At 40.0% G+C, this 25,161-nt stretch overlaps 1 protein-coding gene across 1 annotated transcript in view; it reads left to right on the top strand.

Moving 5' to 3' along the window:
- The window catches only part of parp4 (poly (ADP-ribose) polymerase family, member 4), a 130,932-nt gene that overhangs the window by 88,865 nt on the left and 16,906 nt on the right, over nt 1-25,161 (top strand). Inside the window, exons 26-30 of the mRNA XM_048598301.1 lie at nt 8,097-8,267; nt 8,557-8,637; nt 13,885-13,965; nt 16,361-16,456; nt 18,597-18,734. Coding sequence (XP_048454258.1) covers nt 8,097-8,267; nt 8,557-8,637; nt 13,885-13,965; nt 16,361-16,456; nt 18,597-18,734 — 567 coding nt within the window. The remainder of the gene's footprint in view (nt 1-8,096; nt 8,268-8,556; nt 8,638-13,884; nt 13,966-16,360; nt 16,457-18,596; nt 18,735-25,161) is intronic.

Below are 25,161 nucleotides of genomic sequence, written 5' to 3'. Positions count from 1 at the left end.
GTTCTTAAAGCCAGCGTGGCTTCTGACTAAGTCACGGAACTATGGACATGATTTTCACTGCTTGGAATTGCCACGCAATACACTCTTGCATAGCCTTCACTGGTCTGACCAAGGCTTTTGACTCAGACAGTCAGGAAGTAGGTTACAAAATTCTGTCAATGGCCGGCTGACCAGTAAAGTTCATCAACATCCTCCAGCCCCTTCATGACAAGATGTCAGCGATGGTCCTCACCAACGGTAATATAACAGAATCCTTTGAGGCCAAGACAGGGATTGAGTAGGGATGTGTCATCACCCCCTCAACCCCATTCTCCATCTTCATCTTGGCAAGAACAAGCTTCCCAGTAATGTGGACATTGTCTACAGGATGAACGGAAATCTTTTCAACCTCAACCAGTTGAAGTCCAAGAAGCAAATAACATCAGCCTCGCTTGTGAACCTTCAGTATGTGGATGACAACATCATCTATGCTGTCTTGGAAGAGAATCTTCAATCCCTGCTTAATGCCTTCACGGAAGCATACCGAAGAATTGGTCTCAGTCACAACCTTGAAGACTCACATCTTTTACCAACCTGTCCCACATCAATTTCTGGTCCATTCCTCCATTGAGATCAAAGGAGAGAGCCTTCCAAATGTGGAGCATTTCCTGACCTGTGAAGCTATCTGTCATCTAAGGCTGACATCAATGCAGAGATTCAACATTTGCATCCAACCTGTGAGCGCTGTCTTCGGATGCTTGAAGATTAGAGTCTTTGATGACCATGACATCCATTCTGATATCAAGAGAGAAATAGCCTTACCCCTGTTTCCCTTTCTTTGAAACATCTCTCTTCAAAGCTGCACTGTTGATTTGAAGATCCACGAGAATTCTTCATTAATGCAACCAGAAAGTTCTGAAGGGGAATTCCAAATCAGTCCCACCATCTCCAAGAGAACAAGACAATTACCCTAGACTGAGCTGCAGAATCACTGCCCCAGCAAGAAACTCCTGTAGAAGCAGCCACTTTGGGAAGTGCCTCTTCATTGGGACTCAAGCCTCTAGACAATCCATAAATAATTTTCTTTCCTGACTTTAGTTGTTGTTTGGCCAAGTTTTAAGATCTGAGGAATCCTTAGGAGGCAGTGATCATAAGATGATAGAATTTACTCTGCAATTTGAGAGGGAGAAGATAGAATCAGAGATAACGGTATTACAGCTGAATAAAGGTGACTACAGAGGTATGAAGGAGGAGCTGGGCAGAATTAACTGGAAGAGGACCCTAGCAGGAAAGACAGTGGAACAGCAATGGCAGGAGTTTCTAGGAGTAATTCAGGAGATGCAGCAAAAATTCATCCCTAGGAAAAAGAAGCGTGGTACAGGGAGGATGAGGCAACCATGGCTGACTAAGGAAGTCAGAGATAGCATAAAAGCAAAAGAGAAAGCATATAATGTGGCAAAGGACAGTGGGAAACCAGAATTATGAAAAGCTTACAAAGACCAACAGAGGGCAACAAAAAAAGAAATCAGGAGGGAGAAGATTAAATATGAGGGTAAGCTAACCAGTAATATAAATGAAGACTGTAAGAGTTTCTTTAGGTATATAAAGGGCAAAAGTGGACATTGGACCACTGGAAAATGACGGTGGAGAGATAGTAGTGGGGTACAAGGAAATGGCTGAGGAACTGAATAATTACTTTGCATCAGTCTTCACGGTGGAAGACACGAGTAATATCCCAAAAATTCGAGAGAGTCAGGGGGCAGAGCTGAGTATGGTGCCACCACCAAGGAAAAGGTGCTAGTACAATTGATTGGCCTGAAGGTGGACAAACCACCTGGACCAGATGGACTACACCCCAGAGTTCTAAAGGCGATAGCTGAAAAGATAGTGGAAGTATTAGTGGTGATCTTTCAGGAATCACTAGAGTCAGGGAGGGTCCCAGAGGACTGGAAAATCGCTAACGTGACACCCCTGTTTAAAAAGGGAGTAAGGCAAAAGACGGAAAATTATAGGCCGATTAGCCTAAGATTTTGGAGTCCATGAGATTTCTGAATATTTGGAAGTGTAGTGTAAAATAGGGCAAGGTCATCAAGGGGAGGTCATGCCTGACAAATCTGCTAGAATTCTTTGAGAAAGTAACGAGCAGGGTAGAACAAGGAGAGCCAATGGATGTTATCTACCTGGACTTCAAGAAGGCCTTTGATAAGGTGCCACACAGGAGGCTGCTGAGTAAGATAAGGGCCCATGGTGTCAGAGGCAAGGTGCTGGCATGGTTAGAAGATTGGCTGTCTGGCAGAAAGCAGAGAGGAGGGATAAAGGGGTCTTTCTCAGGATGGCAGCCGGTGACGAGTGGTGTTCCACAAGGGTAGGTGCTGGGACATTAATGATCTAGATGAAGGAACTGTGGGCATTCTGGCTAAGTTTGCAGATGATACAAAGATAGGTGGAGGGATAGGTCGTATTGAGGAAGTGGCGAGGCTGCAGATGGACTTGGACAGGTTAGGAGAGTGGGCAAAGAAGTGGGCAGATGGAGTACAACATGGTAAAGTGTAAGATCATGCACTTTGGTAAGAAGAACAAAAGCATGGACTATTTTCTAAATGGGGAGAAAATTCAGAAGTCTGAAGTGCAAAGAGACTTGGGAGTTCTAGGCTAGGATTCTCTGAAGGTAAACTTGCAAGTTGAGTCAGTAGTCAGGAAGGCAAATGCAATGTTGGCGTTTATTTTGAGAAGACTTGAATATAAAAGCAGGGATGTACTACTGAGGCTTTAAAAGGCGCTGGTCAGGCCACATTTGGAGTATTGCGTGCAGTTTTGGGCCCTATATCTCAGGAAGGATGTACTGGCCCTGGAGCGGGTTCAGAGGAGGTTCACGAGAATGGTCCCAGGAATGGAAAGCTTAACATATGAGGAACGTTTGAGGACTCTGGGACTTTACTCATCGGAGAATAGAAGGATGAGGGGGGATCTAATTGAAACTTACAGAATACTGAATGGCCTGGACAGAGTGGATGTTGGGAAGATGCTTCCATTGGTAGGAGAGACTAGGACCCGAGGGCACAGCCTTAGAGTAAAGGGAAGACCTTTTAGAATGGAGATAAGGAGAAGGTTCTTCAGCCAGAGAGTGGTGAATCTATGGAATTCACTGCCACAGACGGCTGTGGAGGCCAGGTCATTGAGTACATTTAAGGCTGAGATAGATAGCTTCTTGATTATTAAGGGGATCAAGGGTTACGGGGAGAAAGCAGGAGAATGGGGTTGAGGAACTTATCAACCATGATTGAATGGCGGAGCAGACTCGATGGGCCGAATGGCCTAATTTCTGCTCCTATGTCTTATGGTCTTATGTTTTGCAAAGTTCAACTTTTGACATTGTTTCAGAGGTAGTAGGAAGTGCAGATGCTGGAGAAGCTCTACACCTTGTTATCTCAACTTTTGACATGCTTGGAGAGGGGCTTGTGAATGTGTATGTGACCTTACAGAGGTTTATAAAATCATGAGGAGCATAGTTAAGGTAAATAGCAAAAGTCTTTTCCCTGAGTTAGGGGTGTTCAAAACTAGAAGACATTTTTAAGGTGAGAGGAGAAAGATTTTCAAAGGAACTTAAGGGGCAACCTTTTTCACACAGAGGTGGTTCATATGTGGAATGAACTGCCAGAGGAAATAGTAGATACAGGCAAAGTTACATTGAATAGACATTTGGACAGGTACATGAATAGGAAAACAAACGCAGGCAAATGGGACCAGTTTAGCTTGGGAAACTTGCTCAGCATGGACAGGTTGACCCAAAGGGTCTGTTTTCATGCTGTATGACTCTATAAGTAAATGATTTTGGATGAGTATTAGTAATTGTAAGGGTTTATTAAGCACTGGTAAATTTTCTATAATTTCAAACTCATCGGTTATTGTAGGATTGTTAATTATATATTAATTAAGTCAAAATAATATATTAATTATAAGGGTCAGTTAGCTCAGTTGGCTGCATGGCTGGTTTGCAGTATGCAATGATGCCAACAGCATGGGTTCAATTCCCATACTGGCTTAGGTTACCTTGAAGATCCTGCCTTCTCAACCTTGCTTCTTGCCTGAGGCATGGTGACCCTCACTACCAGTCATCTCTTTTTAATGATAATAATAATCAGGGACTGTGGTGACTTTATTTCACCAGCAAATGAATTAAAACATTGCAAAGATGGCAGGCAGGTTGTAGGAATTTCTGGATGCTGGTGTGATTCAGACCAACTATACCTGTAGTAAATGCCTGTGGTTGAAAGATCTTTGGTTTAAAGTAGATAAGCTTGAGGCAAAGCTGTAACCACTGTGACACATTAAGGAGGGGGACGGTTACCTGGATATGTCATTCCTAGTATGCCTTTTACAGAATACAGTCTTCTGATCTGGTCAGTGGTCAGCGACAGAAGCCTATGACTGCAAGTTTGGCAGGTAAGAAGACCAAGAAGGTGAAAATGGAAGAGCCTGAGCTTTTGCAATTGTCCAAAAGATTTGAGGGTCTGCTAACTTGTTTATACAAGAGCAGGGTGCCAGGGTGTGGGATATCTGCTCAGGTCTTGAGAGGAATATACAGTGGGAGGGTTTGGATGTAGTCACTATAGTCCATGTAGGTGTGAACAATGTAAGAAGGACAAGGAAAGACATTCTGCATTGGCAGTAGGAGGCTCCAGGCACCAAATTTAAAAGCAGTACCTCAAGATAATAATCTCTGGATTAATACGTGACCATGACATTCATTGGAGCTGCAGGCGGAGACATCCCTGAGTCTTGATGGACATCATCCAAGGGGTTTAAAAGGTGTGGCTCTTTAGATAATTGATGTATTGATATTACGTTTCCAACATTCCTTAGTTTTGGGAAGGCTCATTAAATGAGAAAATAGACACTAAAGTCCTTTATTCAAAAAAGGAGGGAGACAGAAAGCCGGAAATTACTGTGTAGTTAGTACAATATTGGTCATAGAATGGCTAACTAATAGAAGACAGAACGTTGGAATGAGGCATACATTTTCAGGGTGGTGGCCTGTAACTGGTGGAGTAACTACTGATCCACAGGTATCAGCACTGGGGCCACAATAATTGAAAATATGTGTTATTAACCTGGATGCAGGAAGTGAATGTACTATCGCCAAGTTTGCAGATGGCACCAAGTAAGTGGTAAGGTGAGTGGTGAAGACGACACCAAGAGTCTGCAAAGGAATATAGCCAGGTTAGTGAGTGGAAAGAAAACTTTGCAGATGGAGTATAATTTAGAATAATGTTAGGTTGACAGTTAGAATTCTATGAACAGTTTGGTTCCCTTATCTAAGCAAAGATATATTGGCTTTGGGCGCAGTCCAGAAAAGGCATGCTAGATTGATCCCAGGTAAGGAGACATTTTCTAATGAAGAGAGGTTAAGTAAGTTGGGTTTATACTCATTGGAGTTTGGAAGAATGACAGGTGACCTTATTGAAACAAATAAGGTTCTTACAGGCCATGTGGAAAGATTGCTTCCCCTTGTGGGAGAGGCAAGGACCAGAGGGAAAAATCTCACAGTAAGGATTCATACATTTAAGACAAGGGTTCAGGAGGAAATTCTCCTCTCAGACGTTAGTGAAACTGGAATTCTTTACCACACAGGGCTGTAGAGGATGTGTTATTAAGTATATTTAAGGCTGTGACAGATTTTTAATTGGCAATGGAGTCAAAGGTTGTGGGGAAAAACTGGAAAGTTGAGTTGAAGATTATCATTTCAGCCATGATCTCATTGAATAATGGAGAAGACTCTGCAAGCCAAATGGTCTACTTCTGCGCCTACATCTTATTGTTTTAAAAATGTGACAGCGGGTACTTTGAATAAGTGACACAGTGTGGATAAATGGGAATTGGTGGTTAGACTGTACTTAGATCTCCAGAAGGTATTTGATAAAATGCCACAACAGAACATAAATGCTCACATTGCAGGGGGTAATATATTTGCATCGATATAAGATTGGCTAGCTAACCGGAAATAGAGACAAAAATGGGTAATATTTTGGTTGGCCAAATGCAGTGGGTAATGTCTCTTAGGGATCAGAGCTGGGGCACCATCTTTTTACAAATTATAGAAATAACTGGGCAAAGTTGTGAATATGACATAAGGAGACTAAAAGGTGATACATGTATTCTTTAAGTGAATGGACAAAGATCTGGCAAATGGGTGAATTTGGGAAAATGTGAAATTGTCTATTTTGGCAGGAAGAACAATAAAGAAGCATGTTATCTAAATGGTGAGAAATTGCATGGCTCTGAAATGCAGAGGATCTGGATGTCCCAGTGCATGAATTGCAATACATTAGTATGCAGATACAGCAAATAATTAGAAAAACTAATAGAATGTACATGTTTAATGCGAGGGGATTTGAATACAAACAAAAGGAGGTTGCGTGTCACTTTTACAGGATACTACTAAGACCACATCTGGAATACTGTGTGCTGTGCTGGTCTCCTCATTTAAGGAAGGATGCAAATTAATTGGAAGCAGTTTGGAAAAGGTTTACTGCAATAACTGGAATTGGGTGTGTTGTCTTATGGATAGGCTAGAGTTGTATCCACTGGAATTTCAATGATAAGGAACAAATCAATTGAAATATACAAAATCCTGAGATGCCTTGACAGGGTTCATGTGGAAAGGATGCTTCCTCTTATTGCAGAATCTAGAACTAGAAGTCACTGTTTAAAAAATAAAGGGTCATCCATTTAAGACAGATGAGGAAAAATATATTCTCAGTGTCGTGGATCTTTGGAATGCATTTCCTCAAAAGACAGTGGAAGCAACCTTTGAATATTTTTAAGGCAGAGGTAGATTGATGTTTGATAAGCAAGTAGGTGAAAGCTTAAACAAAAGCAGAAATTGCTGGAAAAGTTCAGCAGGTCTGGCAGCATTTGTGGAGTAAAAATCAAAGTTAACGTTTCGGGTCAGGTGACCCTTCTGAAACGTTAACTCTGATTTCGCTTCTCAGAGGCTGCCAGACCTGCTGAGCTTTCCAGCAACTTCTGTTTTTGTTTCTGATTTACAGCATCTGCAGTTATTTTGGTTTTTATTTGAGTGAAAGCTTACCTTGGGTAGGCAGGAATGTGAAGTAATCAAGTCAACCATAAACTTATTGAATGGCGAAGCAGGCTCAGGGCTGAGTAGCCTATTCCTCATTCTAATTTGTCTGTTCATATGTATTTGTAATAATAGTGATCATACGTTTTCATCATAAATAACAGGAAACATTAACTTCCACCAGTAGTAGTTCTGAAATTTAATTCCTGTGCATGTGCAGTTTCCTTAGTGCACAGTCACTTGTAATTTGCACAACTACATTTCTCTACAGATGCAAGCTAGGGAAAAGAAGCAAATAATGTTTCGAGTCCATTAATTCTGCTTCAGAACTGAAAGACGAATCATTGGAGTTGAAATATTAGTTCTGTTTCTGTCTTCTAGATCCTGCCCAGGCCTTAGTTTCTCTGGCACTTCTGATTTTATTTCAGATCTTCAGCAGGGGCCAGTAGCTTTTCACAAAGTCATCCTTTATTTATGTGTGCATAGCACCTGACACTGGTCTAGCCAGCACAAAACCAGCACCCAGAATAAGCAGAACCCCAACACTCCTATTTGTATCTGTCTGCCACGACTCCCTGATTGGACCAGGTTGACAACCCAAATCAAGGAACTCATATTCAATGATGTCCACACGGCTGACCTCATTCCAATCACTACAATTTTGCTTTTATATACCCTTGTGGTATCTTCCAGCCTCATGCAGCTTAATGAAAACATGGCTGCGTATCTGCCTGAGTCTTATTGTGAAGTGTTGATCCTATGGCCTGGGGTTTGTCTATCTCTAGAGTACTTCAGTATACATAACTTAAAGAAATTAAGGTTTTTTAAAAAGTCAGAGGTTTCAATGTGAAGTATTTTACTTTTGTTGTAAATGAGAGTACTTAAAAAGTTCTTGTTACACATTTTTGTTTTTCCTTTTGTTGATGCTTTATGGAGAACTCGTAAATTTTCAGCTTACTGGCTATTAACATAGGTTTAATTGCAGAATCTCAATTTTGATGAAGGATTACCCTCCAAGTTCATCTCTTTATGCTAGGTTCTGTCTCAGGTGGATCGAGTCATTCAACCAGGCTGCAATTCAATTTCTGTGAAGTGGGAGCGGTTCAATCTCAATGCTTCAGCTCCAGTCCAAGCCCCGGCACAAGTTCACTCTGTATTCAGCAATTCAAGATTGCTCATCTATGGCTTTGTCCCGCATTGTACTCAGGTGAGATTTATTTTTTTCTCTTTCAAGATCATTACATCTTTCTGACCAAACTGTATTAAGACCTAAGTAGAGTTTAGACTTAAAAGCCATGTATCTAAGAACTACGAGGCATGACATTGTGTAACCTGGAAATCACATGTCCAATTTCAGTGTTACTAATTTATAGTTTTGGGACTCGAGTCTTGAAAGAAAAGTAAAACTATAGAAAAAGTAATTATTTAAAAGCATTGTAGTTTTTTTAACATCTAAAATGATGCAAGATTTAAAATCACTCTTCTGTGTACATCAGGCCAAACTCTCTGCTGTGATCAATGACCAAGAAGTTTGTACCGTGGTTTCAACCACTGAACTGCAAAAGACAAAGGGCAAGGTATGTTCTCTTAAAACGTTTTGATTAACTGAAATGTAAGGATTATTAGCAAAAATATGAATAAGACCATCTGCAGAATAATAGATATCTGTCCAGAGAGGCAGATTTTCATTCATTAACATGTTTTGATGTGTGAATGAATATCATCAGAATTGGAACATTGATGTTCAGCCTTAAAACTGCAGCCATGGTATTTTACTGTATTTGATAGTTTTTGGGCAGTGGGGATATAAAAAGTGGCAATTTGTTAGGGTGATGGTGGAGAACATAATACTATTTCAACATCATGTTAACACAAGCTATGTGAGCTTCAATGCATGTAAGACTGAGTTTTATCCTCAGCATTGCTAATGTAAGAGGTTACCAGAATTCAGGAATTTGATTATGGATAGAAAGCAAAATTGGGAGACAGTTATCACTAGGTCAGTCTTGTGTACTTCTCGGTGATTGAAACAGATTGTTAGAGGGTAGATACTTAAGAGCCAGACTCCTGGTTGTCAAAAAAGGTACATCACAAAATAACAGCTCATGACATTGATGTAGTTTCTTGCCATGAACGGAGGATTGGCTAATGAACAGAACACAGATGGTCAAGACATATGTAACTATTGCAGTACCATGGGGACCAGCACTGGGGCCTCAAGTATCAACTCTCCATACTAATAACTTGGATGAACAGACAAAATATACTGTAGCAGTTTAACTGAAGATATGGAGATCGATGAAAAGGAATTGTCAGCAAGATACAGTGTCTGTGAAGGTTAAAGGTATGTCAAATAATTCTGTAAAAAATTGTCAGATAGAGGAAGATTTGGGAAAATGTCAAGTTGTCCACATTGACAGGAAGAATAGAAATGCAAGATATTACTTAAATGGACAGAGATTACAGAATGCTGCTGTAGAGAGGGATCTAGATATCCTCACCCATGAAGCACAGAAAGTTAGCATTTAGGTGCAGAAATTAATTAGGAAGGCAAATAGGAAGAACATTGGTCTTTTTTAAAGGAATTTGGAGTATATATGTAAGCTCACTACACCTTAAGCAGCCATGTGGTCCACTGTTCCTAATTTTTGTGTTTTTATCATATGTACACTTGTTTAATAAAAAGTGTGTACATCCTTCTAATTTTCAGTTCATTTTAATTTCCATTTTCTCCCCCCACAGGTATACACCAAAGCTATTTATGAGCATAAGAAGTAGAGCAAAAGCCTGCTGTGCCATTCTGTAAGATCATGACCGATCTGATCTTGGTCATGACGCCATTTTTCCATTTGTCCCACATAAGCCTAGACTCTTGCAGTTCAAAAGTCTGTCTGTCTCAGATATAAATATGTATAATGACTCAGCTCCATAACTCTGTGGGATTGAGAATTCTGAAAATTCACAATAATTTGAGAAAAAGAATTCTTCCTCATATCGGTCTTAAATCTGTGATTCGTTCTTCCAAATTAGATACTCTAGCTCCAGATTCCCCATGAGGGGAAACATCCTCTCAGTATCTCTGTGAAGTACAACAGAATTTTTTTTAAAAATTGTTTTAATAAGATCAGCTTCCATTCTTCTAAATATGACTGAGTATAGATCAAACCTGCTGAATCTTTTCATTTATGTTAATTCCATCATCCCAGGAATCAACTTGGGGAATGATTTCTGAACAGCCTCCGATGCAAATAAAATTAAATAAAAAGACCAAAACTGTGTGCAGTACTCAAGATGAGATCTCAGTAACATTCTGCATAACTGCACCAACACTTCTGTACTTTTATATTTGATTCTGCTTTAATCGAATGCCAGTGTTTCATTTCCATTCTTAAAAATTTGCTATACCTGCATCATTCAATGATATGAATGATAATTAATTTTCTACCTGAATTCTACTTTCTTGCCCTTTCCTATTATCTCTTGATTCCCTCAAAGAGCAAAAATCTGTCTGTCTCAGCCTTAATATATTCAATGATGGGGTACCCACAAACCTTTAGATCAGGAGTGCTAATGATTCGCACTCCTTTGAGTGAAGCCATTTCTCACCTTGTCCTAACTGGTTAGCCTTTAATTCTGAACCTATGTGCCTACAATTCAAAACTCCCCATGCAGGGGAAACTACGTCTCAATGACAACCCTGTCAAGTCTCTTCAGAATCTTGTATGTCTCAATTAAATCACTTTGTTTCTTCCAATTCTCCAGAGAATATAAGCCCAATTTACTCAGCATCACATCATAGGTCAATGCTGTCATCCCAAATAGCAATGTAGCAATATATTGAACCTGGGCTATACTGCAAGCCAGTTGTTTCCTCATTAAGTATGAAGACCAAAGCTGCACAGTACTCCAGATATGGTTTCACCAAAGCCCTGGAAAATCGTTGCAAGACTTATTTGTTCTTGTAAGGGAGTCTGTATTTAATACTGCCCCTTCTACCATTGTTTTGCTTTAATATCGCTACATTATTAGTTCTAGAAATGTCATTGAGCAGTATGAGATTTGCATTAATATGGTTTAAGAACATAAGAACATCATACCTGCATCTACAGACGCAACACAGTGTGGAGCTGGAGGAAGACAGCAGGTCAGGCAGCATCAGAGGAGCAGGAAAGTTGATGTTTCAGATCAGGATCCAAAACATCAACTTTCCTGCTCCTCTGATGCTTCCTGACCTGCTGTGTTCCTCCAGCTCCACACTGTGTTGTCTCTGACTCCAGCATCTGCAGTTCTTGCTGTCTCCTACCTGCAATCACCCTGTCTATCCATTTTAATTTTAAAGTTTAATTAGATCACCTCTCTTCAAACCTCCAGCGAATACAAGTCCAGTTTGCATAATCTCTCTTTGTAGAACAAGTCTGGTGAACCTTCGTTGCACTTCCTCTATTGAAGCAATATTTTTCCTGAGATGAGATCATAGTACTTCAGATGCGGTCTAACCAAGTTCCCAATATAATTGATGCAATACTTCAGTACTCTTGTACTCAAATCCTCTTTCAGTAAAGGCTAACATTCCATTCTGCTTCCTAATAACTTGCTGCACATGTATTTTTGCTTTCAGTGGCCTATTGGCAGGCACATCTAAACTTTATGACCTGTCACCATTGAAGAAATACTCTGCACATCTATTTTTCCTATCAAAGCACTCACATTTTTCCACATATTCCATCTACTATGTTCTTGCCCAATCACGAAGTTTGTCCAAATCCAGGCAGTGGCCATTACGCACCCAGGAACAAGTGACAAACTTAACAACAACCTGTAGCTCAGGCATCCCCATTTCAGTGCAGACATCAGGCAGCATCTTCCTTGGCTCCACTCTGACAGTCTACTACAGGAGTTGCTGTAAATAGACTGCTGCTATGTTCCAAGAAGGACCAGGAGGTCAAAGTGTTAAACAACAGCTGGAGTTTTATTAATGAGGTGTTCACTCTGCAAGCAGCAACTTTAAACTAAGCTGTTTCCTGCCCAAAAGGCCAATGGCATCATCATAACATCATATGATTGGATTCTTAAAGTGACAGTCCACCATACTTAGTAAATACACAGTAACTGTTATAACTTAATCTTCTATTATAAAATTTATTTTATTTTAACAGCAAATTAATTTACCAGTGTAGGAATTTAGCTATTTAAAGTGCAGGTGGTTGTGTATTTCAACCTAAAGGGCGCAGTCCTACTCTCTGTTTCCTGTTAGCTAGCCAATCTTCTATCCTTGCCAGTATGTTACTCCAACAACATGTATCTTAATTTTCCACAATAACCTTTGAAGTGGCACCTTATCACATTTTTCTGGATTTTCAATTCCAGACCTAGATTTCCAAGCGTTCTGCCAAGAAAAACTTGTTTAAAATATCTTTAATTCATTGTGATAGTTGGGCTCTTTCCATGGTTACCAATCACCACAAACAGCCTGCTATCTGTTAATGTTTCTTATTTATCGAAGTGGAGTGTTTTAACCTACACTAATGTTTCTGCTTGTGCAAAATGGGAGACTATGGCCGCATAGTATTATCACTGAACTGTTAATCTAGAAAACCAGGTAATGTTCTGGGGACCTGGGTTCAAATCCCTCCACAGCAGCTGGTGGAATTTGAATTCAATTAAGAGTCTAATGATGACCATGAGTCCATTGCCAATTGTCGGAAAAACCCATCTGGTTCACTACTGACCTTTTAGAGAAGGAAATCCGCCGCCCTTACCTGGTCTGGCCTACATGCGACAGTAATGTGGTTGACTCTTAACTACCCTCTGGGCAATAAATGCTGGCCTACCCAACAATGTCCACATCCTGTGAATGAATAATTAGAAAAGTAAAGAAATAAACTATATCCTCTAATAGATGGCAGCACTTGTGGCCAACATTACTGCTAGATGACACACTTTATGCATATGCACAGAATTGGAGCATTGCAAGGCAACATCACCACCATGTGTGGTGAGTGTCTGTAATAAAAGTGGAGGCCCCCACATAGTGACAGAGTAGAAACTCTGAAGTAAAAAACTGAACGAATTGCGGATGCTGGAAGTCAGAAACAAAAACTAAAATTGCTGGAAAATCTCAGCTCTGGCAACATCTGTGGAGAGCAATCGGAATTAACGTTTCAGGTCCAGTGATCCTTCTTCAGGACAGCCTCAAGCAATGCTGAGCCTCTCGATAAGTCGTGACATGATGCAAATGATTTCTGGAGTTAGTTTTTTTATATGAAATATGTTAGTATTTCCTTCAATTTGTTATGTTTCTTCAGTGAGTAAATGGGTTAGTCTTTCACTTAACTTTACTAATAGGCAACAGTGAAATATTCTAATCACAAAGGTTTCAGTAATTATCCACTAGAATGAAGTTAGAGCCTACCAGACACCCTACAGGGAGATCTGTCAAAATAAAAAGGGTTGCTGTCCTGGGATGCAGTGCAGTGTTGCAGCTGATACTTAGCCCATTGTTTATGACTGAAAATGATTGATGAAGTGCAAAACAGAAGGCTTCAAGATAACCTATTGGAAATTTTCAATATCAAATTGAGTTTTGATAAATAATTAATGATACTAATGCAAGTGTTCACATATACTGTGGTCAGTCATCTGCGCATGCACAGAGCTATACTGTTGGATCTGAGCTATTGGTACTAGCAAATGACATCCAGGAACAATCTGTGTGTACACCTCTGTATGTGCAGATGACTCTTAGTGACCATCTTCAATGGCAGTGCTGTATATCCAGCACTGGAAGCACTTACACTGGTAATGGATTGTTCTTGTATATGCAGATACTTCACCGCTTGACAGCAAAAGCTCTTATTGGAGATTATGAAAATGGTAGTCTGGACACAAATGAAAGTGAACATGAGGTATGTACAATCTTTATTGCACTATTTTATGTATGTTGTCAATATCTCCCAAAGTCAGGTTCGGAGGCAGTGCTAAAGTCAGCAGTATATTTTCATTATGTTGAACATTAGACCAGCTTTTGAAGGGTTCATACTTGTAATATATTTGCGTGCCATCAATAGTCATTAACATTTTTCAATATCTTCAAGACAAGGTCCGTGGTGTGCGAGAATCTTGTCTGGCCCTGTGGTATGCACCCATAGGTTTTGTTCCATTGTATTTAAGGTCGGCGATTTTTGTAGTTTAACTCCATAGCACAAGGGAGGGGAATAGGAGAATGGATTCTTGGATGGAGGCTTGGGATTGGCAAGGTTCAGTCAGTGGTGTGAGAATTATATGAAGTAATGAAGCGGTAAGATCCTGGCATCCTGAGTGTAATGGGGGAATCAGTCAAGGTATGAAAATGAGGGGTTTAAAGAGCAGTGTCAGTATTGTCCAAATACGTATCTGCCCCAAGCTGTTGGCTTTACAGAGCTTTGAGTTCACTACAACATTTCATTTACCCCTACAAAAATTGGTTTTGAACAATGTCTTTTACTGTGCATAGAATGGAGGCCCAGTTGTTACTGCAAGTTTAGCCATGTCCCACAGAATAGCAAGTACAACACTGGACACTAATATGAATATGCAATAAATCATGAATGCATAAAACACCACATTGTTTCTTCCACAATAAAGCAAATGTTCCTAACTCCCCTTAATTATGAATGCAAGCCAATCATGAGCTAAGCAAGTATATCTAATTATCTAACTAAGGTAATCTCATAGTGATGCATGGATGTCTAAAGTGAAGTCAATGTCATGTGAAACACTTAAAATGAAAATCAATTTTGAAAGAACCTGTGCCACTTTTGCACTTTCAAGACTTAAGTTAATGGTAGTGTAGTTGAGGAACGAAGTTGTGGGTGTAATGCAGAGCCTCCAGGTTTGTCCAGGAGACTCTTTAATAGGCTACATATAGAAGCAGGTATGTCAATTGGTGAGATTGCACCATGAAAAGCTTCCCCAAACACTAACTCAAATGTGGTTTGCTTGCAAGCTGCTTGCATTATATCTGGATGGGATGTCCTCTAAGAGATAATTTAAGGTATTTCACAATGAATCAAGCCATCCATTCAACTCGAAACATCATAGGGAATTGATATTCTGAGGTGTTTGATCAAACAGCAATTTATTATGATTGGAGATACACTGTCTGAAATGGTGTTTGACGCAGATTCACAGTATCATAAATAGAGATACATAAACAAAAATGAAAGACTTGCACACCTATAGCAAAATGTTACCACCACAGTGTCTGGATGAACTTATTAGTCCACTCTATAATGGTGTAGGACTAGTGATTTGAAATGCAGTCTCTTTGACAGGTAGTTCAGTTTCCCAGGGTCTTTGATTTTCAGTTTACTGGTGGCTACATGCAATTCAATATGAAGCAAACAAAGAAACTGGCTCATTTGTGGTATTTTGCCAGGAAAGAATAAGAAATTGTAGTTAAATGATCTATTTTGTTTGAAATGTAACAGGGAAAAGGATTCTTGTGATTGCGACATTTCAAGGAGGATTGTAAAGAGAGTCATTAATTAGATGAAAGATACTTCAGTTAGTAGGATATTCAGCCGCTTCCAGGGGTTATTAGCAATAAAGAAAGCAGTGAATCCAGTATGTGAACCCCCAAAAAGCATTCGGAACGCTCATACAATGGAGGAGAGATGAGATCAGAGTGTAAATTAGCTGGATCATGAAATGGGATTTCAGATTTATTTACTGGTTTCTACAAAAATCTAAGAAATGAGCTGGTAATTGAGGCATTTCAAATGGATGGAAGGATTGGTATACTGACCAAATCTTGATGTAAGTCTAATCTAATCATGAAGCAGTATTTGGCAGTGACATTGAAGAAGTCTTTTCAAGATTCATCCTGTCCTTCCTTGCCGATTAACAGTAGTAACACATAATCAAGAAACAACAGAGAAAACTGCTGAGCATAAAAGTGCAGCTAAATGATTGTGGGCTGCTTTTTAACTTGTACGTAATTCTCATCCTGATAATCTGTCCAATACGTTGGCAGCATCCATCATGAAATCAATCTATTTTGTTAATTAGAGAATCACAATGAGAATACACCATCAAAATTCTGTTAAAATAATAGACGTTAGGAATTTGGAAGTAAATATGATTCATAATTGCAACTGCAATTTTATGTAGCATTTTTATTAGTGAAGAAATCAACATTTTGATTTCAGGAATGCTTTTTAAAATCCAACAATGCTTCATCTGTCTAACTTGTTGCACTGTGCCTACAGACAGATGGCTTTGCAAAAATAACATTGTAATCTTGACATCTTTCCTTTCTAGATGAAGAAGTCCACTCTGAAATCATATATCATTGAACTCAGCAAAGAATATTCAATTCTGACTCAATTTACCAGTTTTATAGCCATTGAAGAAAGGGTAAGTGTAATTTAACAAGACAAAAGCACAGACACACAAAGGTTAACCTAAAACTTTCAGGATTTCTGTATTCCTAAACCTGTGTGTGGAAACTATAGTTTGTTGCTCTTGCTGATCTTTGCTAATGATGCTTTCACCTCTGGGCCAAGGATTTTTGATTTTTCAGTTTTACCTGAGAGGACAAGTTGTGATGGTAAGGTGGTGGAATTTATTAATACAAATCCACTATGTCAGTGCAGAGCCAGGGAGCAGTGTATTGTTGGAGAACCACTTTTAAGATTACCATTTTTGCAGTTCTTTTTCAATCTTTCTTTCTCTTAAACTTGCTATCACGCAGTAGTCAAAGCCTCTATCCTTCGAGACTATCATCGCTGCTTTTCATATTTATGTAAGCTTTTAGTAACATCAACACTAATGTTAATTATTTAGTCTATTGAAATTATCCCACACCTTCAAAGGATTGCTCCTCCTTTTTTTGATTAGCATTAGTTTTTATATCATGCTCCTATAATCATACCCCACAGGAGATAAATCAGAATAGCATCGTATGCCAGTTCTTTGAATGAGGTACCTAATCAATTCCAATCAGCTGTTCATCTTCATAGGCCTTCACATTTCTCCTTTTTAAATATGTATCCAATTCTCTTTTGAATGTTGTGTGAATCTGCTTCACCAGCCTTTCAGGCAGTGGATTCCTAACAACACTCAGCATTAGCAAAATTATCCTAATCTCTACATTAGTTATTTTGCTAATTATCTCAAATCTGTTTACCATTCCTCCTGACAATGGAAACACATTCTCCTTATTTATTGTATCAAGACCATTCATAATATTGAACACCTTTTTAAATGTCCTCTTTGCCTTCTGTGTTTTAAGGAGAATTATTCTAACTTTCTCTAGTTTCCTCACACAATTGAAATCTGTCATTCTGGGCACTATTGTGGTAAATGTTCTGAGCATCCTATCCTAAACTTAGACTACATCATTATATCTTAGAGTTGGATATCTTTCATGACATTTATTTGATCCAGATGCAGGCATTCTAATTCTCGCTCTTTGGTAATCTCTCAAAGTGAAGAGGATACTTGCCACAGATCACAGCCTGTGATAAGGATTTGTGCATAGAATCTCTTAAATTGGGCAGGCTGTTGAGCTACAACTACCACATTGTTCTGGCTGACCAGAAGATTCTCCCATTCTTAATGCCTGGCATTGGGTTAATGGAAGAATTTGGAGGTTGATAATCAACCTTATTGCCCATGTTGTGAACATAATTTTAATGGTTAACAAACCCCAGAGTGGAATTCAAACAAAGAGGTAGGGCTGCTACCCATTGTATCACAAAACCTTCTGTGGAATGTCAATTGACAGGGTCTTAACATGGAAATTGGGAAAGTGAGAATGAGGGCTCAGTTCCTCCGCATTCAGGTAGTTAGCTGTGCTCTCAGTCCCCAGATGTAGGGCCTTGTAGTGAGCAGCAGCCAGAAAATACTGATATCAAAAATCATACTGTGGTAAGGAAAGAAATTGCATATCAATAGCAAGGATCCTTAAATGGAATATTGGGAACAAAATCTTTGGAATCATTTTGGAAACATTTGATGCTATTATGGGGGAACATTGGGATGCCTCTGAGTAGATCCACTGAGTTGAACTGAATAACTTCTCTGATCCATATTTACCCTGCGTGCTACTTCATTTTTGTCAGAGGTTAAACCAAGGTTTCATACTACGAAGCACTAATTACACATAGCATCAGAACATCGTATAACCACAAGCTTATACAGAAATATTTTAAATAGTTTCTTCTAATTGAAAATGTAGAACTGTGGAAATCCAATGCTGAATAGTCTGCTGTTTCCATATGATGTTTTTTGAGCTTTGAACTTCTATGCCATATATTTATAAACACAAAATAAAGCAACATAAAGGATCACTATATTTGCTATAACTAAGCATTCAAACAGTGTTACCGAGAGTTGGACATGATTATTACTCTTGGCATCTAAAACAAAACAAAACTAAAGGAGAAACAAATTTTCAAAATTTTAGAGTAAGTAAACTTCAATACTAGACATCATTCACTTTACAACAACAATTTAAACTTAATGTCAACCCATTCTTGTTTTCATTTTTTAGTATGAACAGGAAGAAGACTTACTTCTTGGCCCATCTGTTCGGGAACTTGCTGCAAAAGAAAGTGTGGATATTCTGCCATATCTGGCCTGGGAGCAACAGTTCAAACATCAGGAATTCATAATGGGAGCTTCACGGAAAGTGAGTGTAAAGAGTGCAAATCGATGCTTGAGTAGCACAGTAATGGCATGACTGAGAAATTGCAGGAGACTGGGTAACTATATCCAGTCTGGTGGGTTCAGTGTCTGCCGTAACTGTCTTCTGGATGGCCTACATCACACTTCAAAATCAGTAATTGTGTATCTGACTGTCTAATGCATTGATTATGCTCTTTTCAGTGTCTTTTCAGTTATATCCTATGAAATATAAAGTTTTGTTTCAGTTTAAAAGTTTAAAATGAAAGGCATTTGGCAGTATACATTTCTAAAGAGTGTGCTACAAAACGAGTGGTATAGGATCATTTGCGCATTAAAAACAGTGCCTCTCTGCTCCTATGATGCTGCTTGGCCTGCTGTGTTCATCCAGCCCTGCACCTTGTTGTCTCAATAATCAGCTCCATTACAATTAATATAATTAAATATGAGACAATGTGCATATAACAGACAAATTATCCAAAGTGTCTATTTTGTACCACACCAAGATGAATTGGTATGGCTTGAAGTTTTGAAATAAATATAAGTGGATGTAGTGTCCAAGCTGTAAGCAGGGAGTAATGTCTGTCATGCTGTATGCATGCTGGCATCTTTTGAACAGATTGTTCATAAATATCATCAATGTTAAAGCAGCTACCACCTGGTTTTATAATTAATTCACAGGGTGTAAACATCACTGGCTAGGCCAGATTTATTGCCTGCCACTATTTCCACTTGAGAAGGTGATCTGGGTAAATATGAGTAAGATAAGCCCACAGTGCTTTTACGAAGGGAGTTACAGTGACAATGAATGAACAGTGATAAAGTACAGAGTCAGGATAGTGTGTGAATGGAAGGGAACTTGTTGATGGTGGTGCTGCCATGAATCTTCTGACCTTGTCCTTCTAGGTAGGCAGTAAGTGCTGATGGAGATGCCTTAGTACGTTGCTACAACAGGTCATGTAGCTGGCACACACTGCTACTACTGTGTGTCCATGGTGCAGGCAATGAGTCCATAGAATCCCTACAGTGTGGAAACAGGCCAATAGGCCCAATAAGTCCACACCAACTCTCTGGAGAACATCCCACCCCGATTCACCTCCCCCACCTATCCCTATAACCCTGCATTTCCCAGGTCTAATCCACCTAACGTACACGTCCCTGGACACTATGGGTAATTTAGCATGACTAATCCACCTAACCTGCATATCTTTGGACTATGGGAGGAAACCTGAGCACCTGGCAGAAACCCACGCAGACACAGGGAGAATGTGCAAAGTCCACACAGATAGTTGCCCGAGGCTGGTAGTGAACTCAGATCCTTGGGGCTGTGAGGCAGCAGTGCTAACCACTGAGCCGCCATGCTGCCCGAAATGTCAGTGGCATTTGGAAACTTACTTTTTCACCGCATAGAAAGCAGGACACTCGGCAGCTGGACTTACCACTTTTGGCAGGATGTTCAAACACACTGGAGCACAGACTCGCTACAGTGTTTCAACTATCTATACCTGCTTGTGTTTAAGGTGGTGCATGTGATGCCCATTAAGTGGATTGCTTTAGATGATAACAGAGTTTTGAGTTAGAAAGGATTTGTTCACTGCAGAATGCCAAGTCTCTGACCGGCTCTTATAGCCACAGTATTTATATGCTGATCCAGTTTGGTTTTTGGTTAATGCTTACCACTAGGCTATTGATCGTGGGGGATTCAGTGATTTGAAGATTGCCATTGTAATCCACTGCTTTAGGAAGGAGTGACAGAGAAATCAGGGAACTAAGGACCTGTTAGCTTCACATCAGTAGTATGGAAAATACTATAATCTACCATAAAAGATGTGTTTACTGAATATTTAGAAAATAATTGCCTAATTGGATAAAGTCAATCTGGATTTATGAAACTTTAGCGATGGAAAGGGATCGGTATATAAAGCAGGGCAAGAGTTATAGCTGGGGGAAAGGCAACTATGAGGCGATGAGGCAAGATTTAGGATGCATAGGATGGAGAAGGAAACTGCAGGGTCTGGACACAATTGAAATGTAGAGCTTGTTCAAGGAACAGCTACTGCGTGTCCTTGAGAAGTATGTACCTGTCAGGCAGGGAGGAAGTGGTCGAGCGAGGGAACCGTGGTTTACGAAAGAAGTTGAATTTCTTGTCAAGAGGAAGAAGGAAGCTTATGTAGAGATAAGGCGTGAAGGCTCAGTGAGGGCGCTTGAGAGTTACAAGTTAGCCGGGAAGGACCTAAAGAGAGAGCTAAGAAGAGCCAGGAGGGGACATGAGAAGTCTTTGGCAGGTAGGATCAAGGAAAACCCTAAAGCTTTCTATAGGTATGTCAGGAATAAAAGAATGACTAGAGTAAGATTGGGGCCGGTCAAGGACAGTAGTGGGAAGTTGTGCGTGAAGTCCGAAGAGATAGGAGAGGTGATAAATAAGTATTTTTCGTCGGTATTCACACAGGAAAAAGACAATGTAGTCGAGGAGAATACTGAGATACAGTCTATTAGACTAGACGGGATTGAGGTTCATAAGGAGGAGGCGTTAGCAATTCTGGAAGGTGTGAAAATAGATAAGTCCCCTGGGCCGGATGGGATTTATCCTAGGATTCTTTGGGAAGCTAGAGAGGAGATTGCAGAGCCTTTGGCTTTGATCTTTATGTCGTCATTGTCTTCAGGAATAGTGCCAGAAGACTGGAGACTAGCAAATGTTGTCCCCTTGTTCAAGAAGGTGAGTAGAGACAACCCTGGTAATTATAGACCAGTGAGCCTTACTTCGGTTGTGGGTAAAGCGTTGGAAAGGATTATAAGAGATAGGATTTATAATCATCTAGAAAGGAATAATTTGATTAGGGATAGTCAAGACGGTTTTGTGAAGGGTAGGTCGTGCCTGACAAACCTTATTGAGTTCTTCGAGAAGGTGACCAAACAGGTGGATGAGGGTAAAGCGGTTGATGTGGTGTATTTGGATTTCAGTAAAGCGTTTGATAAGGTTCCCCATGGTAGGCTATTGCAGAAAATACGGAGGCATGGGATTGACGGTGATTTAGCGGTTTGGATCAGAAATTGGCTAGCTGTAAGAAGACAGAGGGTGGTGGTTGATGGGAAATGTTCATCCTGGAGTTCAGTTACTAGTGGTGTACCTCAAGGATCTGTTTTGGGGCCACTGCTGTTTGTCATTTTTATAAATGACCTGGATGAGGGCGTAGAAGGATGGATTAGTAAATTTGCGGATGACACCAAAGTCGGTGGAGTTGTGGATAGTGCAGAAGGATGTTGTAGGTTACAGAGGGACATAGATAAGCTGCAGAGCTGGGCTGAGAGGTGGCAAATGGAGTTTAATGCGGAAAAGTGTGAGGTGATTCACTTTGTAAGGAGTAACAGGATTACAGAGTACTGGGCTAATGGTAAGATTCTTGGTAGTGTGGATGAGCAGAAAGATCTTGGTGTCCATGTGCATAGATCACTGAAAGTTGCCACCCAGGTTGATAGCGTTGTTAAGAAGGCGTACAGTATGTTAGGTTTTATTGGTAGAGGGATTGCGTTTCGGAGCCATGAGGTCATGTTGCAGCTGTACAAAACTCTGGTGCGGCCGCACTTGGAGTATTGCGTACAGTTCTGGTCACCGCATTATAGGAAGGATGTGGAAGCATTGGAAAGGGTGCAGAGGAGATTTACCAGGATGTTGCCTGGTATGGAGGGAAGATCTTATGAGGAAAGGCTGAGGGTTTTGAGGCTGTTTTCGTTAGAGAGAAGAAGGTTAAGAGGTGACTTGATAGAGACATACAAGATGATCAGAGGATTAGATAGGGTGGACAGTGGGAGCCTTTTTCCTCAGATGGTGATGGCTAGCACGAGGGGACATAGCTTTAAATTGAGGGGGGATAGATATAGGACAGATGTCAGAGGTAGGTTCTTTACTCAGAGAGTAGTAAGGGCGTGGAATGCCCTGCCTGCAAAAATAGTAGACTCGCCCACTTTAAGGGCATTTAAATGGTCATTGGATAAACATATGGATGATAATGGAATAGTTCAGGTTAGATGGGCTTCAGATTGGTTTCACAGGTCGGCGCAACATCGAAGGCCGAAGGGCCTGTACTGCGCTGTAATGTTCTATGTTCTATGTTCTATGTTCTATGAATAATATTTGACAAACTTGATCAAGGTTTTTGATGATGTTACTAGTGGAGTCAATAAGAAGGAACCAGTGGATGTGGTGTATTTGGGTTTTGAGGAGGCTTTTGATAAAATGCTACACAGGAAGTTATTAACTAAATTAGAGCACTTCGTATTGGGATAATATACTAGCATTGATTGAGAAGTTGATTAGTTGACAGAAAGCAGAGTGTAGGAATAAATGGGTCATTCTCAGATTGGCAGATCTGCACCCAGTGGGGTAACGAAAGAGTCAGAATTTGTGCTCCAGCTGTTCACAATCAATATTAATCATTCGGATCTGGAGGCCAATTGTAATTATTCCAAGTTAGCAGATAATACAAAATTGGTGGAAACGTGAGTTGTGAGCTGAATGAAAAGAGGCTTTTAGGGGATTTAGACAAACTGAGAGAGTGATAAGAAATTGGCAAATTAAATATAATGTGGATAAGTGTGAGATTATCCACTTTAGTAGATGGAACAAAGGTGTGGAATATTTCTAAATGGTCAAATGTTAGATTATGTTGATATCCAAAAAGACCTAGGTGTCCTTGTTCATAAATCACCAAAAGTTAGCATGCAGCTGTGGTGAACCATTCAGAAAGCAAATGATATGTTGGACTTTGTTACGAGAGGATTCAAAGGCTGAGGGTCGTCATCATCATCATCATCATCATCATCACCACCTTCAGGTGCATTTGTGGTTGCAGGGTTAGGGTGAAGAGAAGTGGATGGCTGTGGTTAATTGTCTTCTGACTGTTTCTTGGGGGTTGGCTCAAAAAAGACATCCAGCTTTTGCTGCTTTGCCCTTCTGTCTGTGACCTCTCAGATTTGCTAGCACTCAGACTTGTTCCATCAATACAGCTTTCTTTAATCTTTTCTGCATTGTCTCTAATGGTGTGTAAGGTAGACTCCTTTATTCCTGTTATGCGAACTATATCACATGTCCTCTCATTATGCTGAAAACTCTTTATAACATCGAGCTTCTCTTCCAGTGTTATAGTGTTTCTTTAACATTCAGCACCTGCAATTTTATCATCAGGACGCTTCTTGCTAACATTCTTGTTACTTTGTCCTCGTATTTTTGTGGGTAACATGGCAATATGTGCAAAGAAGCACAAAAATCACAGAGTACTGTACCGCTCACAGCACATCACGACAAAGTCTGCAAAATGATCATGTGATGCTGGCATGGAGACTTATTTGGCGCTGACATTGCACATGCTCAGGACAAAGCCTGCAAAATGATCATGTGATGTCAATTTGTACTCCGCACACCGATGAAATCGTGTTTAATTCAACACAAGCTTCGCGTTTTAGAAATAATGTTCCCCTATTCGTGAGTTGCGTGATAGCCAATTCGCATTGCCAAAACACGTGTTATATCAGAACCGACTGTAAGGGATCAGAGAAGTATCACTTCAATTACGTAGCATCATAGGAATAGGAGTAGGTCATTCAGCCCCTCAGGCCTGTTCTGCCATTCAGTAAAATCATGGCTGACTTAAAGTATTGAGTGCAGGTTTGGTCCCCTCACCTGGGGAAGGATATACTTGCCATAGAGGGAGTGCAACAGCATATCACCAGACTGATTCCTGGGATGATAGAACTAACCTGTCAGAAGAGATTGAGAAGTCTGGATCCGTAATCGTTGCCTATCATTCCTTTAAATTCCAATCTCATAGACACCCACAAAATTCTTAAAGAGATAGAGGAAAAATAGAAAGGATGTTTCTGAATCTCAGAATGAAATCCAAACCACATCTTCACTCATAGGTGGTGAATCTTTGGAATTTTCTACTGCGGAGGGCTGTGGAAGTTCAGCTATTAAGTAAGTCCAAGATAGAAATTGATAGATTTCTAGTTACTAATGACTTCAAGAAATGTGAGAATAGCATGGGAATATGCTGTTGAGTTATCCAATCAACCATGATCTTATGTGGCAGAATAGTTTCAAGGGCCCGAATGACCTGCTCCTATGTTCCTGGCATTAATTGCAGCAAATGCAAACAATATAATTTTGTCTGATATTGACATTTGACCTTTTGTTTGTAAACTGTGCTGCATAAATAGTTTAGATTTTTAAATAAATAAAACAGTTTAATACCTAATTATTTCAGTGCATTAAGTCTTGCTTTATCTTTTACTTCTGATTTTTTTCTGCTTCTCTTTTTTGAAAATTACGACCAATTGTGGCTGACAGTTCCATATCTAAAATATTTAACTCCTGATTTTAACCCTGCCTGCCCAGCTGATAGTTTTAGATTAGGGTGGATAAAAAATGACAGCCTGGC

Source organism: Rhincodon typus, chromosome 6 (assembly GCF_021869965.1).
Source record: "Rhincodon typus isolate 14 chromosome 6, sRhiTyp1.1, whole genome shotgun sequence".
Lineage (NCBI taxonomy): Eukaryota > Metazoa > Chordata > Chondrichthyes > Orectolobiformes > Rhincodontidae > Rhincodon > Rhincodon typus.
Note: the sequence above shows the minus strand (reverse complement) of the source record. Positions and strands in the feature narration are given on the sequence as shown.